The sequence below is a fragment of the Erithacus rubecula genome (assembly GCF_903797595.1).
Source record: "Erithacus rubecula genome assembly, chromosome: 2".
Taxonomy (NCBI): Eukaryota; Metazoa; Chordata; class Aves; order Passeriformes; family Muscicapidae; genus Erithacus; species Erithacus rubecula.
This window is the reverse complement of record NC_136685.1, coordinates 1,276,746-1,295,270: the sequence shown is the minus strand read 5'-3', so window position 1 is coordinate 1,295,270 and position 18,525 is coordinate 1,276,746. Positions and strand designations below refer to the sequence as shown.

The 18,525-nt window shown below is 38.1% G+C and overlaps 2 protein-coding genes across 2 annotated transcripts; one reads left to right on the top strand and one right to left on the bottom strand.

The window, feature by feature from the left end:
- Nucleotides 1-3,018: 3,018 nt before the first annotated feature.
- Nucleotides 3,019-12,890, bottom strand: CENPO (centromere protein O; the record flags this gene model as incomplete). Its single annotated transcript, XM_079298280.1, has 4 exons — nt 12,799-12,890; nt 10,504-10,664; nt 6,716-6,818; nt 3,019-3,365 (listed from the first exon to the last, which is right to left on the bottom strand). Exons 1-4 carry the CDS (start codon nt 12,851-12,853, stop codon nt 3,019-3,021), a joined length of 666 nt encoding a protein of 221 aa, XP_079154406.1. The 5' UTR covers nt 12,854-12,890.
- Nucleotides 12,891-14,371: 1,481 nt separating this feature from the next.
- PTRHD1 (peptidyl-tRNA hydrolase domain containing 1) lies at nt 14,372-16,888 on the top strand. The gene is made up of 2 exons (XM_079299336.1): nt 14,372-14,649; nt 16,697-16,888. The coding sequence occupies exons 1-2, from the start codon at nt 14,374-14,376 to the stop codon at nt 16,865-16,867; spliced, it is 447 nt and encodes a 148-aa protein (XP_079155462.1). The 5' UTR covers nt 14,372-14,373; the 3' UTR covers nt 16,868-16,888.
- The last annotated feature ends 1,637 nt before the right edge of the window (nt 16,889-18,525 follow it).

Below are 18,525 nucleotides of genomic sequence, written 5' to 3'. Positions count from 1 at the left end.
ACCCTAAAAATTCCCTCAAAATCCCAAAAATCCTGGAAATTCCCGAAAAAACCCCCCTTGAAATTTCCCAAAAAATCCCTTTGGAATTCCTCAAAAAACACCTGAAAAACCCCCAAAAACCCCAAAAATTCAAATAAAAACCCTTCAAAATTCCCCAAAAAAAATCCCTGGAATTCCCTCAAAACCCCAAAATTCCCCAAATTTCCCAAAATTCCCCCTTGAAATTTCCCAAAAAATCCCTTTGTAATTCCCCAAAAAAACCCCGAAAAACCCCAAAAATTGAAATAAAAACCCTTAAAAATTCCAAAAAAATTCCTTGGAATCCCCCCAAAATTCCAACAAATCCCCCTTGAAATTTCCTTTAGAATTTCCCAAAAACACCCTGGAAATTCCAAAAAATTCCTGAAAATTCAAATAAAAACTCCTAAAAATCCCCCCAAAAAATTCCCTGGAATTCCCTCAAAAAATCCTGGAAATTCCCCCAAAATCCCAATAAACCCCCAAAATTCCCCCTTGAAATTTCCCAAAAAATCCCTTTGGAATTCCCCAAAAAAACCCCGAAAAACCCCAAAAAATTCAAATAAAAACCCCCTAAAAATTCCCAAAAATTCAAATAAAAACCCTTCAAAATTCCCCCAAAACATCCCTGGAAAATCCCAAAAAATTCCCAAAATTCAAATAAAAACCCCTAAAAATGCCCCCAAAAAACCCTTTGAATCCCCCCAAAATTCCCCCTTGAAATTTCCCAAAAAATCCCTTTGGAACTCCCCAAAAAATTCTCAAAAATTCAAATAAAAACCCCTAAAAATCCCCCCCAAACATCCCTAGAAAATCCCAAAAATTCCCCAAAATTCAAATAAAAACCCCTAAAAATCCCCCAAAAAACTTCCCTGGAATTCCCCCAAATTTCCCAAAATTCCCCTTGAAATTTCCCAAAAAATCCCTTTGGAATTCCCCAAAAAAACCCCGAAAAACCCCAAAAATTCAAATAAAAACCCCTAAAAATTCCCCCAAAAAAATCCCTTTGGAACTCCCCAAAAAAACCCCGAAAAATCCAAAAAATTCCCAAAAATTCAAATAAAAACCCCTAAAAATTCCCCCAAAAAATTCCTTTGAATCCCCCCAAAACCCCAAAATTCCCCCTTGAAATTTCCCAAAAAATCCCTTTGGAATTCCCCAAAAAAACCCCAAAAATTCAAATAAAAACCCCTAAAAATTCCCTCAAAATCCCAAAAATTCCCCAAAATTCAAATAAAAACCCCAAAAAATCCCCCCAAAAAATTCCCTGGAATTTCCCCAAAAATCCCAAATTTCCCAGTCCCCCCCTGACCCCGGCAGGTGACGATGACGTCACTGGGGAGGCTCCGCAGGGGGTCCCGGTACAGGAGCCGCGCTTGGAATTCTGGGAAATTCCCCAAATTTTCCTCAGAGATTCGATAGCCAAAAGTCAGAAGGTTACACAGGGAATTGTGGGAAGGAATCCCTTGGATCCACGGGGAAAATTCCTCCTGGGAAAGGGAAAAAAAAAAAAATTTGGGGGGAAATTCAGGAATTTCAGGAAAAAAAAAAATTGGAAATATTTAGGAGGAAATTTGGGAATTCGAAAATAAAATTTGGAAGAAATTTGGGGATTTAAAGGGGAAAATCGGGGAAGGATTTGGAAGGAATTTGGGGAAGAAATTTGGGAGAAATTTGGGAATTTTGGGGAAAATTCAGGAATTTCAGGGAAAAAAAAATTGGAAATATTTGGGAGGAAATGTGGGAATTCGAAAAAAAAATTTGGAAGAAATTTGGGGATTTAAGGGGAAAAACCTGGGAAGAATTTGGAAGGAATTTGGGGAAGAATTTGGGAGAAATTTGGGGATTTTGGGGGATTTTGGGAAATTGGGGAAGAAATTTGAAATATTTGGGAAGAAATTTGGGAATTTGAAGAGAAATTTGGAAGAAATTTGGGGATTTAGGATGAAAGTCTGGGAAGGATTTGGAAGGAATTTGGGAATTTGAAAAAAAATTTGGAAGAAATTTGGGGATTTAAGGGGGAAAATCTGGGAAGAATTTGGAAGGAATTTGGGGGAAGAAATTTGAAATATTTGGGAGGAAATTTGGGAATTTGAAGAGGAATTCGGAAGAAATTTGAGGATTTAAGGGGGAAAGTCTGGGAAGGATTTGGAAGGAATTTGGGGAAGAAATTTGGGAGAAATTTGGGAATTTTGGGGAAAATTCAGGAATTTCAGGGAAAAAAAAATTGGAAATATTTGGGAGGAAATGTGGGAATTCGAAAAAAAAAATTTGGAAGAAATTTGGGGATTTAAGGGGAAAAACCTGGGAAGAATTTGGAAGGAATTTCGGGAAGAAATTTGAAATATTTGGGAGGAAATTTGGGAATTTGAAGAGAAATTTGGGGATTTAAGGGGGAAAGTCTGGGAAAATTTTTGCAGGAATTTGGGGAAGAAATTTGAAATATTTGGGAGGAAATTTGGGAATTTGAAGAGAAATTCGGAAGAAATTTGGGGATTTAAGGGGGAAAATCTGGGAAGAATTTTGGAAAGAAAGTTGAGAAATTTGGGAGAATCCAAATTTTGGGAATTTTTGGAAGGGATTTGGAAAGAATTTGGGGAAGAAATTTGAGAAATTTGGGAATTTTGAGAAGAATTGAGGAAATGTGAGAATTTTGGTAGAAATTTCAGAAGAATTTGAGAAGATTTGAGGAAGGAGTTTGGGGAATTTTGGGAAGAATTTTGGAAAATTTGGGGAAGAATTTGGGAGAAATTTGGGAATTTTGGGGAAAAATTTGGAAAGAATTCGGAAAGAATTTTGCAAAAATAGTTGAGGAATTCGGGAGAACCCAAACTTTGGGATTTTGGGAAAAATTTGGGAATAATTTTGAGAAGAATGTTGAGAAGAAATTTAGGAAGAGAAATTTGAAGAGAAATTCGAAATTTAGAAGAGAAATCTGCAAGAAATTTACAAGAAACTTGGGAATTTGAAGAGAAATTTGGAAGACATTTGCAAGAAATTTTAGGGGAAAATTTGGGAATTTGAGGACGAAAATGGCGAAGTTTGGTAGAAAAAATTGGGAATTTTGGGAATTCTCACCTGGAATTTTTGGAGCTGCTGCCTCCTGGCCACGAAGGCGTTGAGGTGCTGGAAAAGAATTCCCAGGAATTTCTGGGGTTCCTTGGGCAGGAATTTTTGGGCAAGGAGCTCCAGGGGGATGAAGGGAGGGAGGGAATGGCGGCGCAGACGGAATTCCCGAAATTCCTGGAATTCCTGAAGCTCCACGTGGAAGGAATCCAGCAGGGAGCCCTCGAAGGACGTGTGCAAGGAGAAGGAGATTCCATGTTTGGAGAGTTTGCCACTGATCCCTGCAGGGAAATTTTGGGAGTTGGGTCTGGAAAATTCCAGGAAAAACTGGGAATTGGGTCTGGGAATATTCCAGGGAAATTCTGGGAATTGGGTCTGGAAAATTCCAGGAAAAACTGGGAATTGGGTCTGGAAAATTCCAGGAAAAACTGGGAATTGGGTCTGGGAAAATTCCAGGGAAATTCTGGGAATTGGATCTGGAAATTCCCATTGATCCTCAGAAAATTCTGGGAATTATCTGGGAATTGGATCTGGAATTTCCCATTGATCCGCAGAAAATTCCAGGAATTATCTGGGAATTGGATCTGAAATTTCTCATTGATCCTCAGAAAATTCCAGGAAATTCTGGGAATTGGATCTGGAAAAATTCCAGGGAAATTCTGGGAATTTGATCTGAAATTTCTCATTGATCCTCAGAAAATTCCAGGAAATTCTGGGAATTGGGTCTGGAAAAATTCCAGGAAATTGTGGGAATTGGATCTGGAAATTCCCATTGATCCTCAGAAAATTCCAGGGAAATTCTGGGAATTGGATCTGAAATTTCTCATTGATCCTCAGAAAATTCCAGGAAATTCCTGGAATTTGATCTCAGAAAATTCCAGGAAAATTCTGGGAATTGGATCTGGAATTTCCCATTGATCCGTAGAAAATTCTGGGAATTATCTGGGAATTGGATCTGGGGAAATTCCAGGGAAATTCTGGGAATTGGATCTGGGGAAATTCCAGGAAATTCTGGGAATTGGATCTGGAATTTCCCATTGATCCGCAGAAAATTCCAGGAATTATCTGGGAATTGGATCCAGGAAATTCCAGGAATTGAATCTGGAGTTTCCTCGCTGATTCTTGCAAAAATTCCAGGAAAATTCTGGGAAAATTCCAGGAATTATCAGGAGTTGGATCCAGGAAAATTCTGGGAATTTGATCTGGAAAAATTCCAGGGAAATTCTGGGAATTGGATCTGGGATTTCCCATTGATCCGCAGAAAATTCCAGGAAAATTCTGGGAATTGGATCTGGGAAAATTCCAGGAAATTCTGGGAATTGGATCTGGAATTTCCCATTGATCCTCAGAAAATTCCAGGAAATTCTGGGAATTGGATCCGGGAAAATTCTGGGAATTGAATCTGGGAAAATTCCAGGAAAATTCTGGAAAATCCCTGGGAAAAATTCACCAGGAATTGGATCTGGAGTTTCCTCGCTGATCCTTGGAAAAATTCCAGGAACGATGTGGGAAAACTCCAGGAATTATCAGGAATTGGATCCAGGAAAATTCTGGGAATTGGATCTGGGAAAATTCCAGGGAAATTCTGGGAATTGGATCTGGGAAAATTCCAGGGAAATTCTGGGAATTGGATCTGGAATTTTCCATTGATCCTCAGAAAATTCCAGGGAAATTCTGGGAATTGGATCTGGAATTTCCCATTGATCCTCAGAAAATTCCAGGAATTATCTGGGAATTGGATCCAGGAAATTCCAGGAATTGAATCTGGAGTTTCCTGCTGATCCAGGAAAATTCTGGGAATTGGATCTGGTAAAATTCCAGGAAATTCTGGGAATTGGATGTGGGAAAATTCCAGGGAAATTCTGGGAATTGGATCTGGAATTTTCCATTGATCCTCAGAAAATTCCAGGGAAATTCTGGGAATTGGATCTGGAAATTCCCATTGATCCGCAGAAAATTCCAGGAAATTCTGGGAATTGGATCTGAAATTTCCCATTGATCCGCAGAAAATTCTGGGAATTATCTGGGAATTGGATTTGGAATTTCACATTGATCCGCAGAAAATTCCAGGAAATTCTGGGAATTGGATCTGGGAAAATTCCAGGGAATTATCTGGGAATTGGATCTGGGAAAATTCCAGGAATTATCTGGGAATTTGATCTGGAATTTCCCATTGATCCTCAGAAAATTCCAGGAATTATCTGGGAATTGGATCCATGAAAATTCTGGGAATTGGATCTGGAATTTCCCATTGATCCGCAGAAAATTCCAGGAAATTCTGGGAATTGGATCCACGAAAATTCTGGGAATTGGATCTGGGGAAATTCCAGAGAAATTCTGGGAATTTGATCTGGAATTTCCCATTGATTCTCAGAAAATTCCAGGATATTCCTGGAATTGGATCTGGGAAAATTCCAGGGAAATTCTGGGAATTGGATCTGGAATTTCCCATTGATCCATAGAAAATTTCCAGGAAATTCTGGGAATTGGATCCAGGACAATTCTGGGAATTGAATCTGGGAAAATTCCAGGAAAATTCTGGAAAATCCCTGGGAAAAATTCACCCGGAATTTGATCTGGAGTTTCCTCGCTGATCCTTGGAAAAATTCCAGGAACAATGTGGGAAAACTCCAGGAATTATCAGGAATTGGATCCAGGAAAATTCTGGGAATTGGATCTGGAAAAATTCCAGGGAAATTCTGGGAATTTCCCATTGATCCTCAGAAAATTCCAGGGAAATTCTGGGAATTGGATCTGGGAAAATTCCAGGGAATTATCTGGGAATTGGATCTGGGAAAATTCCAGGGAATTATCTGGGAATTGGATCTGGGAAAATTCCAGGAAATTCTGGGAATTGGATCTGGAATTTCCCATTGATCCTCAGAAAATTCCAGGAAAATTCTGGGAATTGGATCTGGGAAAATTCCAGGAATTGGATCTGGAGTTTCCTCGCTGATCCTTGGAAAAATTCCAGGAAAGTTCCAGGAATTTTTAGGAATTGGATCCAGGAAATTCTGGGAATTGGATCCAGGAAAATTCCAAAAAATCCCTGGGAAAAATTCCAGGAAAAATCTGGGAAAACTCTGGGAATTGGATCCAGAAAATTCCAGGAATTTGATCCAGGGAAAATCCAGGAAATCCTTGGGAAAAATTCCAGGAATTGGATCTGGAGTTTGACATTGATCCCTGAAAAAAATTCTGGGAATTATTCAGGAATTGGATCTGGAAAATTCCAGGATTTTCATCCAGATTTTCCCATGAATCCCTGGGAAAATTCCAGGAAAATTCTGGGAAAACTCCAGAAAACTCTTGGGAAAAAATCCAGGAATTGGATCTGGAGTTTCCTACAAATCCCTGTGGGGAAAATTAAAAAATTCCAGGAATTTAATCTGGATTTCCCCACTGATCCCTGCTGAAAACTCCAGAAAATTTTGGGAATTGGATCCAGAAAAAAAATCTGGAAATTGAATCCGGGAATTTCCCAAAAAATTCTGGGGAAATTCCAGGAATTTCCTAAAGAATTCCTGATTTTCCCCAAGGAATTCTTAATTTTTTCAGTTCATTTCCTACCAAATTTTTTGGGAATTCTGCCTTTTTTTCCCAAAAATTCCTGGTTTTTTTTTTCTGTTACCTGTGAGTTGGAACATCTGGAGCAGATCCCGACAATTCCGGATTTTCCATTCCAGCACTTCCCGAGGATTCGGATCCAACAGAATTCCCAAATTTCCCAGCTCCTAAAAAAAATCCAGGAATGAGCAAAAATCTCCAAAATCCCAGAAAAAAAACCCAAAAATGAAACCCCCAAAGTCAGCAAATCATGGGAAATTTGGGAGGGATTAGGGGAAGAATTTGGGAATTTTTTGGGAATAAATTCGGGGATTTTGGGGAGAAATTTGGGGATTTTGGAGAGGAAATTCTGGAATTTTGGGATGAATTTTGGGAAGAATTTGGGAATTTTTGGGGAATAAATTTGGGGATTTTGGAGAGGAAATTCTGGAATTTTGGGATGAATTTTGGGAAGAATTTGGGAATTTTTTGGGAATAAATTTGGGGATTTTGGAGAGGAAATTCTGGAATTTTGGGATGAATTTTGGAAAGAATTTGGGAATTTTTTGGGAATAAATTCGGGGATTTTGGGGAGAAATTTGGGGATTTTGGAGAGGAAATTCTGGAATTTTGGGATGAATTTTGGGAAGAATTTGGGAATTTTTTGGGAATAAATTCAGGGATTTTGGGGAGAAATTTGGGGATTTTGGAGAGGAAATTCTGGAATTTTGGGATGAATTTTGGGAAGAATTTGGGAATTTTTGGGGAATAAATTTTTGGATTTTGGGGAGAAATTTGGGGATTTTGGAGAGGAAATCCTGGAATTTTGGGATGAATTTTGGGAAGAATTTGGGAATTTTTTGGGAATAAATTCAGGGATTTTGGGGAGAAATTTGGGGATTTTGGAGAGGAAATTCTGGAATTTTGGGATGAATTATGGGAAGAATTTGGGAATTTTTTGGGAATAAATTCGGGGATTTTGGGGAGAAATTTGGGGATTTTGGAGAGGAAATTCTGGAATTTTGGGATGAATTTGGGAATTTTTTGGGAATAAATTCGGGGATTTTGGGGAGAAATTTGGGGATTTTGGAGAGGAAATTCTGGAATTTGGGATGAATTTTGGGAAGAATTTGGGAATTTTTGGGGAATAAATTCGGGGATTTTTGGGGAGAAATTTGGGGGTTTTGGAGAGCAAATTCTGGAATTTTGGGATGAATTTTGGGAAGAATTTGGGAATTTTTTGGGAATATATTCGGGGATTTTGGGGAGAAATTTGGGGATTTTGGAGAGGAAATTCTGGAATTTTGGGATGAATTTTGGGAAGAATTTGGGAATTTTTGGGGAATAAATTCAGGGATTTTGGGAGAAATTTGGGTATTTTGGAGAGGAAATTCTGGAATTTTGGGATGAATTTTGGGAAGAATTTTGCGAGGAAATTTGGTAATTTTGGGATGAACTTGGGGAATTTTTTGATAAGAATTTTGGAAAGAATTTGAGGATTTTTTGGAAAGAATTTTGGGAGAAAATTCAGGAATTTTGGGAGGAATTCATGAATAGAAATGGAAGAAATTTGGGAAATTTTGGGAATTCTGGGGAGAATTTGGGAATTCTGGGAGGAATTTTGGGAAGATATTCAGAAGGAATTTGGGGAATAGTTGAGGGAATTTGGGAATTTTGGGAACAACTTTGGGAAATTTTTGGGAAGAATTTTGGAAAGAATTTGGGGATTTTTGGGGAAGAATTTTGGGAGGAAATTCAGGAATTTTGGGAGAAATTTTAGGGAAGAATTGGGGAATTTTGGGAGGAATTCATGAATGGAAATGGAAGAAATTTGGGAAAGTTTGGGAATTCTGGGAGGAATTTTGGGAAGAATTTCAGAAGGAATTTGGGGAATAATTGAGGAAATTTGGGGAAGAATTTCAGGAGAAATTTGGGGAGAATTTGGGAATTTCAGAAAGAATTTGGGGTAAATTTTGGGAGGAAATTTGGCAATTTTGGGAGGAATTTTGAGAAGGAAATTTTGATATTAATTCAGGAATTTTGTTTACAACTCCAGAATTCTGGGAATTCCCAAGTGGAATTTTTTGGGAATTGTCAGGTGAGATTTTTTGGGAATTCTGTGAGAATTTTTTGGGAACTCTCTGGGATTTTTTGGGAATTTGGTGAGATTTTTGGGAATTCCTTGGGAAGAATTTGGGAAATTTTGGGGAGGAAATTTCAGAATTTTTTTTAGAATTCCAGAATTTTGGCTACAACTCCCAAATTTTGGGAATCCTCTGGGGTTTGGTTTTTTTTTGGGAATTCTCTGATATTTTCATTCATTCCCTGGGACTTTTTGGGAACTCTCTAATAATTTTTTCACCCATTCTCTGATATTTTTTCATCCATTCTCTGATATTTTTCATCCAATCTCTGTGATTTTTTTGCTCATTCCCTGTGATTTTTTGTTCACTCTGTGATTTTTTTTTTTTGTTCACTCTGTGATTTTTTTTTTGTTCACTCTCTGTGATTTTTTTGTTCATTTCCTGGGATATTTTGGGAATTCTGTGATATTTTTCATCCATTCTGTAATATTTTTTATTCATTCCTTGTGATAATTTTTGTTCACTCTGTGAGATTTTTTCATCCATTCTCTGTGAGATTTTTCATCCATTCTTTTGATATTTTTTCATTCATTCTTTGTGATATTTTTCATTCATTCCGTGATGTTTTTGCTCACTCTGTGATATTTTTTATTCACTCTGTGATATTTTTTATTCACTCTGTGATATTTTTTGTTCACTCTGTGATATTTTTTATTCACTCTGTGATATTTTTTATTCACTCTGTGATATTTTCCTCCATCCCCTGTGACATTCCAGGCACTCCCATAATGTTTTTGCTCACTCTGTGATGTTTTGTTCACTCTGTGATATTTTCTGGGAACTCTGTGATATTTTTTGCTCATTCTCTGTGATATATTTTCATTCATTCTCTGTAATATTTTTCATCCATTCCCTGTGATATTTTCTTCACTCTGTGATATTTTTTCATCCATTCTCTGTGATATTTTTTCCTCCACTCCCTGTGACATTCCTGGGAATCCAGTGATGTTTTTGTTCACTCTCTGTGATTTTTTGTTCACTCTGTGATATTTTATGTTCCCTCTGTGATATTTTTCATCCACTCTCTGTGATATTTCCCCCCCCCCCGTGCCCCCCCAGGCACTCCCATGATATTTTTTATTCCCTCTGTGATATTTTTTTGCTCACTCTGTGATACTTTGCTCATTCTCTGTGATATTCCCCCCACCCCTGTGCCCCCCAGGCACTCCCATGATATTTTTTATTCCCTCTATGATATCCCCCCCACCCCTGTGCCCCCCCAGGCACTCCCATGATATTTTTTGTTCACTCTATGATATCCCCCCCACCCCTGTGCCCCCCCAGGCACTCCCATGATATTTTTTATTCCCTCTGTGATATTTTTCATCCACTCTCTGTGATATTTTCCCCCCCCTGTGCCCCCCAGGCACTCCCATGATATTTTTCATCCACTCTCTGTGATATTTTCCCACCCCCTGTGCCCCCCAGGCACTCCCATGATATTTTTTATTCCCTCTGTGATATTTTTCATCCACTCTCTGTGATATTTTCCCACCCCCTGTGCCCCCCCAGGCACTCTCATGATATTTTTTATTCCCACTGTGATATTTTTCATCCACTCTCTGTGATATTTCCCCCCCCCGTGCCCCCCAGGCACTCTCATGATATTTTTTATTCCCTCTGTGATATTTCCCCCCCCCGTGCCCCCCAGGCACTCCCATGATATTTTTTATTCCCTCTATGATATCCCCCCCCTGTGCCCCCCAGGCACTCCCTGTCCCCCCCTCACCTCCTGCCGCAGTCTCTCCCTCAGCCTCTCCCGGCGCTGCCGCAGTTCCCGGATTCGGTGGCTCAGGAATTCTCGGCGCTCCCGGAGCCGCTCCCGGCGCTCCTGAGCCACAGCCCGGCAGCGAGAGCGGCGCTCCCAGAGCTCCAGCTGGGCCAGCACCCCTGCAGGGCAGGGGGGTGGGGTTAGGGGGGATTTGGGGGGTTAGGGGGGATTTGGGGGGTTAGGAGGGGATTTGGGGGGTTTAGGAGGAAATTTGGGGGTTTTAGGATGAAATTTGGGGGTTTTAGGATGATATTTCGACATTTTCGGAGAAAATTTGGGGATTTTAAGAGGAAATTTGGGGGTTGTAGGAGGGAATTTGGGGGGTCTAGGAGGGGATTTGGGGGGTTAGGAGGGGATTTGGGGGGTTTAGGAGGGGATTTGGGGGGTTAGGAGGGGATTTGGGGGGTTAGGAGGGGATTTGGGGGGTTTAGGAGGGGATTTGGGGGGTTAGGAGGGGATTTGGGGGGTTTAGGAGGGGATTTGGGGGGTTTAGGAGGGGATTTGGGGGTTGTAGGATGAAATTTCAACATTTTCGGAGAAAATGTGGGGGTTTTTAGGGGAAATGTGGGGATTTTAGGAAGAAATTCGGGGGGTTTAGGAGGAAATTTGGGGGTTGTTGGAGGGAATTTGGGGATTTTAGGAGGGAATTTGGGGGGTTAGGAGGGGATTTGGGGGGTTTAAGAGGGGATTTGGGGGGTTTGGGAGGGGATTTGAGGGGTAAGGAGGGAATTTGGGGGGTTTAAGAGGGGATTTGGGGGGTTTAAGAGGAAATTTGGGGGGTTTGGGAGGGGATTTGGGGGGTTTGGGAGGGGATTTGGGGGGTTAGGAGGGGATTTGGGGGGTTTAAGAGGGGATTTGGGGGGTTTGGGAGGGGATTTGGAGGGTTCAGGAGGGAATTTGGTGATTTTTGGAGGAAATTCGAAGATTTTAAGAGGAAATTTGAGGGTTTTAGGAGGGAATTTGGGGGTTTTTAGGGGAAATTTGGGGATTTTAGGAAGAAATTCGGGGGTTTTAGGAGGAAATTTGGGAATTTTAGCAGGAAATTTGGGGGGTTTAGGAGGAAATTTGGGGGGTTTAGGAGGGGATTTGGGGATTTTAAGAGGAAATTTTGGGGTTTTAGGAGGAAATTTGGGGGTTGTAGGAGGAAATTTGGGAATTTCAGGAGGAAATTCGAAGATTTTAAGAGGAAATGCGAGGGTTTTAAGAGGAAATTTGGGGATTTTAGGAAGAAATTTGGGGGTTTTGGGGAGGAAATCTTGGCGTTTTCGGAGAAAATTTGGGGATTTCAGAACGAAATTTGGGGGTTTTAGGACAAAATTTTGACATTTTCGGGGAAAATTAGGGGAATTTCAGAAGAAATTTGGGAAATTTAGGAAGAAATTTGGGAGTTTCAGGAGGAAATTTGGGGATTTTTAAAGTGGAAATTTGGGGGTTTTAGGAGGAAATTTGGGGATTTTTGGGAGGAATTTTGGGGGTTTTAGGAGGAAATTTGGGGGTTTTAAGAAGAAATTTGGGGGTTTTAGGAGGAAATTTGGGGATTTTAAGAAGAAATTTGGGGGTTTTAGGATGAAATTTCGACATTTTCGGAGAAAATTTGGGATTTTTAAGAAGAAATTTGAGGGTTTAGGAGGGAATTTGTTAATTTCAGGAGGAAATTCAGAGATTTTAGGAGGAAATTTGGGGATTTTAAGAAAAAGTTTGGGGATTTTAGCAGGAAACTTGAGGATTTTAGGAAAAATTTTGGGAGAGAATTTGGGGATTTGGGGAGGAAATTTGGGAATTCTGGGGAGAATTTTGGGGCTTTTAGGAGGAAATTTGGGGATTTTGGGAGAAAATTTGAGGATTTTATGAGGAAATTTGGGGATTTTAGGAAGAAATTTGGGAATTTTGGGAGGAATTTTGGGATTTTTGGAGAGAATTTGGGAGTTTTAGGAGGAATTTTGGGATTTTAGGATGAAAATTTGAAATTTTTGGAGAAATTTGGGAATTATCAGGAGGAAAATTGGGGAATTTTTGAGGGATTTGGGGAATAATTTGGGAATTTTGGGAGAATTTTGGGAACTTAAAAATTTGGGGAGAAATTCCTGCATGGAAAAGGGAATTTTGGGGAAAAAATTGGGAATTTTGGGGGGAATTTGGGAAAAATTTTGGGAGGAATTTGGGATTTCTGGAAGAATTCCTGCTTGGAAAGGGGAGAAATTTTTGGAAATTATTGGAATTTTGGGGGAAATTTGGGAATTTTTGGCAACTCACCATGTGGAAAATCTATTTTTTCTTCCTTTTCCTGTTTTTCTTTCTCAGGATCCATTCCTGGGGAATTCCTGGAAAATCCCAAAAATTTGGGGCTGAAAAAAATGGAAAAAAAAAATAAAATTTAACAGAAATTTGGGAAATTTTTTTTCCAGGGAAAATGGGATGGAGATGGAAAAAATTCCTGTTAATTAAAAAAAAATTGGGAATTTTTTTCACTTGGAAAATGGGATGAGAATGGAAAAAAAATTTTTAATTTCTCATAAATTTGGGGATTTTTTTTTACAGGGAAAATGGGATGGAGATGGAAAAAATTCCTGTTAATTTTTTTTAAAAAATGGGAATTTTTTTCACCTGGAAAATGGGATGAGAATGGAAAAAGTATTTTTAATTTTCCATAAATTTGAGAATTTTTTAGGAGGCAAATGGGATGAGAATGGAAAAAATTCCTGTTAATTTTTTTTAAAAATTGGGAATTTTTTTCACTTGGAAAATGGGATGAGAATGGAAAAAGTATTTTTAATTTTCCATAAATTTGAGTATTTTGTTTTACAGGGAAAACAGGAATGGGAATGGAAAAAATTCCTGTTAATTAAAAAAAAAAAAAAAAATTGGGAATTTTTTTCACTTGGAAAATGGGATGAGAATGGAAAAAATATTTTTAATTTTCCATAAATTTGGGATTTTTTTTAGGAGGGAAATGGGGATGGGAATAGAAAAACCAAAAATTAATTTTCCATAAATTTGGGAAATTTTTAGGAGGGAAATGGTTTGGGAATGGAAAATTTCCTGTTAATTTTTAAAAAATTGGGATTTTTTTTTTTTTTTTTAGGGAGGAAAAGGGGATGAGAATGGAAATAATTCCTGCCTATTTTTAAAAAAATGGAAATTTTTTTCAAGGAAAATGAGACGGGAATGGTAAAAAATCTTAATTTTCCATAATATTGGGAATTTTTCCACAGGGAAAATTGGATGGAAATGGGAAAAAAAATTAATTTTCCATAAATTTGGGGATTTTTTTCGCAGGAAAAACGGGATGGGAATGGAAATTTTCCTGTTAATTTTTAAAAAATTTGGGATTTTTTAAGGAGAGAAAATGGGACGGGAATGGAAAAAAAAAATTAATTTTCCATAAATTTGGGGGTTTTTTTTCAGGGAAAAGTGGAATGGGAATGGAAAAAATTCCTGTAAATTAAAAAAAAATAAAATTGGGATTTTTTTTTAAGAGAGGAAAACGGGACGGGAATTTTAAAATTCGTGTTAATTTTCCATAAATTTGGGGATTTTTCCGCAGGGAAAACGGGATGGGACTTTGGCAACGGGAGGGATTATTGGGATTTGAAGGCGGCAAACGGACGGGGACGATCCCAAATTGCGACAGAACGGATCCCAAAAAGTGACAAAAAAGATCCCAAAGATCAGGGACGATCCTAAAAAAATTTTTCCGAAGAAATTATCCCAAAAAAAAATCCCCCAAAACCCCAAATCCTCCCTGAGGGCTCCGCGCTCACCTCAACTTTCCCGCCTCAGCGCCGCCGGAAGTGCGTCATCACGCTGCAGCGCGTTCCGTACAACAACATGGCGGCGCGCTGTCTGATCCCCACCCACCTTTTTCCTTTGCTCCCAGCAGCCCGCGCGGTTCCGTACGGCAACATGGCGGCTGCTACAGCGGGGTTGGTGCAGTACGTGGTGCTCCGCGGGGACCTGGCGCGGCCTCCCCGCTCGTGGCCGCTCGGTGCTGTGGTGGCTCAGGGCTGTCACGCCGCTCTGGCCGCTATTCACGGTTACCGGGAGCATCCCGACACCGGCGCGTACCTGGAACAGGGCGACGCCATGAGAACGGTGGTGCTGGAGGTAACGGCGGCGCCGCGGGGCATGATGGGAACTCCGCGCTGAGGGGGGAGGCGGCCGCCATGTTGGGGGGGGCGCGGCGGGCTGAGGGAAAAATTAAATATTTGGGGGGAAAATCGGGATTTTTTTGGGAAATCAACAATTTTTTGGGAATATTGTGGAGTTGAGAATAGTTTGGGGAAAAAAATGAAAATTCAAAAGGATTTTTTTCCTCTCTGAAATCCGCTGACAACGCGGGTGCTGGCGGCGAACGGGGTAAGAAAACACAGAATTCCAAAATAAATTTAGTTGGATATTGGGAATAATTTATAATTCCTTCCTGGGATTATTGGGAATAAAATAATAATTACTCCTGTAAACTCGTGTTTACTCTCTGAAATTTTAAAAAAACCAAGAAAATCAGAAAAAAAAATTCCATGAGGGGAATGCGAATTTCAACTTGATTTGGATGATAAAATTTGAATTTTTTAAAAAATTACTTTGATTTTTGAAAAAAAAAAAAATCCGTGAGGGGAATTCGAATCTCAACTTGATTTGGATGATAAAATTTGATTTTTTTTTTTTTTTAATTTTGATTTTTGAAAAAGAAAATTCCAAAATTCCATGAGGGGAACACGAATCTCAACTTGATTTTGATGATAAAATTTGAATTATTTTGATTTTTTTTTAGGCTCCAGATGAAAATTCCAAAATTCCATGAGGTGAATGCGAATCTCAACCTGATTTGGATGATAAAATTTGAATTTTAATTTTTTAAATTACTTTGATTTTAAAAAAAAAAATTCCATGAGGGGAATGCGAATCTCAACTTGATTTGATGATAAAATTTAAATTTTAATTTTTGAAATTATTTTGATTTAAAAAAAAAAAAAATTCCATGAGGGGAATGCGAATCTCAACTTGATTTTGATGATAAAATTTGAATTATTTTGATTTTTTTTTGCTCCAGATGAAAATTCCTTGCTGGATTTAGCAGAGATTTTGAAAAATAAAATTCCATGAGGGGAATTCAAATCTCAACTTGATTTGGATGATAAAATTTGAATTATTTTGATTTTTTTTAGGCTCCAGATGAAAATTCCAAAATTCCATGAGGGGAATGCGAATCTCAATTTGATTTTGATGATAAAATTTGAATTATTTTGATTTTTTTTAGGCTCCAGATGAAAATTCCAAAATTCCATGAGGGGAACACGAATCTCAACTTGATTTTGATGATAAAATTTGAATTATTTTGATTTTTTTTTTTGGCTCCAGATGAAAATTCCAAAATTCCATGAGGTGAATGCGAATCTCAACCTGATTTGGATGATAAAATTTGAATTTTAATTTTTTAAATTATTTTGATTTAAAAAAAAAAAAAATTCCATGAGGGGAATGCGAATCTCAACTTGATTTTGATGATAAAATTTGAATTTTAATTTTTGAAATTATTTTGATTTAAAAAAAAAAAAAAAATTCCATGAGGGGAATGCGAATCTCAACTTGATTTGGATGATAAAATTTGAATTATTTTGATTTTTTTAGGCTCCAGATGAAAATTCCAAAATTCCATGAGGGGAATTCAAATCTCAACTTGATTTGGATGATAAAATTTGAATTTTTTTTTTTTTTTGATTTTTGAAAAAAAAAATTCCAAAATTCCATGAGGGGAATGCGAATCTCAACTTGATTTGGATGATAAAATTTGAATTATTTTGATTTTTTTTTAGGCTCCAGATGAAAATTCCTTGCTGGATTTAGCAGAGATTTTGAAAAATAAAATTCCATGAGGGGAGTGCGAATCTCAACTTGATTTGGATGATAAAATTTGAATTTTTTTGATTTTTTTTTTAGGCTCCAGATGAAAATTCCAAAATTCCATGAGGGGAATGCGAATCTCAACTTGATTTTGATGATAAAATTTGAATTATTTTGATTTTTTTTAGGCTCCAGATGAAAATTCCTTGCTGGATTTAGCAGAGATTTTGAAAAATAAAATTCCATGAGGGGAATTCGAATCTCAACTTGATTTTGATGATAAAATTTGAATTATTTTGATTTTTTTTAGGCTCCAGATGAAAATTCCTTGCTGGATTTAGCAGAGATTTTGAAGGCTCGAGGGGTCGATCACCGGCTGTGGATGGAAAATCCCGATGGAATTCCCACTTGTTTGGCTCTCCGACCTTATCCCAAAAATCAGGTGCAGCCCCACCTCAGGAAATTCAAATTACTCAAATAAAAAACAACAAAAAAGCAAAAAAAAAAAAGGAAAAAAAATGGGGTTTTTTGGGGTTTGTTTTTTTTTTTAATTCGGGGGAAAAACGCGAATTTTTGGGGAAGGAATTGGGAATTTTGAAGAGGATTTGGGGGTTTTAGGAGGAAATTTTTGGGAGGAATTTAGGAAATAATCTGGAAAATTTTGGGAGGAAATTTTGGGGATTTTAGGTGGAATTTGGGCAGGAAATTGGGGAAATTTAGGAGGAAATTTGGGGAAGTATTTTGGAATTTGGGGATTTCAGGAGGAAATTTTTGGGAGGAATTTCAGGAGGAATTTGGGAAAGAATCTGGAAAATTTTGGGAGGAAATTGGGGATTTTAGGTGGAATTTGGGGAATTTCCAGGAGAAATTGTGGATTTTGAGGGGAAATTCCCAAATTTGGTGTTTGGGGATTTTAGGAGGGAATTTTTTAGGAGGAATTTCAGGAAGAATTTGGGAAAGAACTGGAAAATTTTGGGGATTTTAGGTGGAATTTGGGCAGGAAATTGGGGAAATTTAGGAAGAATTCGGGAATTTTGTGGAGGAATTTGGGGGAAAGTTTGGGAATTTTGGAGAGAATTTGGGAACTTTTGGAGAGAATTTGGGGAGGGAATGTGGGGGAGAATTTGGGGATTTTGGGAGGAAATTTTGGGAGGAATTTGGGAATGAATCTGGAAAATTTTGGGAGGAAATTGGGGAATTTCCAGGAGAAATTGTGGATTTTGAGGGGAAATTCCCAAATTTGGTATTTGGGGATTTGAGGAGGAATTTGGGGAAGAATCTGGAAAATTTTGGGGATTTCAGGTGGAATTTGGGGAGGAATTTGGGGAAAAATATGGGAATTTTGGGGAAAAAATTGGGAATTTCCAGAGGAATATGGGAATTTTGAGGAGAATTTTGGGGGTAATTTTGGGAAGAATTTGGAAATTTTGGAGAGAATTTGGGAATTTTGGAAGAAAATTTGGAAATTTTAAGAATTTGGGAATTTCTGGAGGAAATTTGGGGATTTCCAGGAGAAATTGTGGATTTTGAGGGGTAATTCCTAAATTTGGGATTTGGAGATTTCAGGAGGAATTTGGGGCAGAAATTCTCCCCAGGAATGAGATTTGAGGATTTTTTTTTCCTCCAAGTTCCTGGAATTTCCAGGAAAATTCCCAAATTTGGGATTTGGGATAATTTCTCCTCATTTTTTCCCAATTCCACAGATCCCAGATTTTTCCAAAATTTGAAATTTTGAGGAATTTCAATCCCAAAAAACAGCAAAAAAATCCCATCCCAGCTCTGATTTTCCCCATTTTTCCACCAGAATTCCCCAAATTTTCACCTCTAGGAATCAAATTTTCATTTTTCCCAATTTTGTTCTTTTTTTTCCCTCCATTTTTCCCATTTCCCCCATTTTCACTTTTTTTTCCATTTTTCCCATTTTTTCCCCTTTTTATTTCATTTTTTCCCATATTTTTTTCTATTTTTCCTCCATTTTTTCAAATTTTTCCCATTTTTCCATTTCCCTCAATTTCTTCCTCTTCCCACATCCCAAATCCCCCCAAAACCCCCCAAATTTTGGATGGAAACTCCAAATTTTTCTTTTTTTTTTTTGCTGTTTTCCCTCATTTCTCCCCCATAATTTTAAGCAGGAAACAA

Bases quoted from the DNA above. Each gene is read 5' to 3' on its own strand.
- PTRHD1 (XM_079299336.1), top strand. From the start codon at position 14,374: ATGGCGGCGCGCTGTCTGATCCCCACCCACCTTTTTCCTTTGCTCCCA. The intron at 14,650-16,696 runs GTAACGGCGGCG...GATTTTTTTTAG, and splicing joins TGAGAACGGTGGTGCTGGAG to GCTCCAGATGAAAATTCCTT.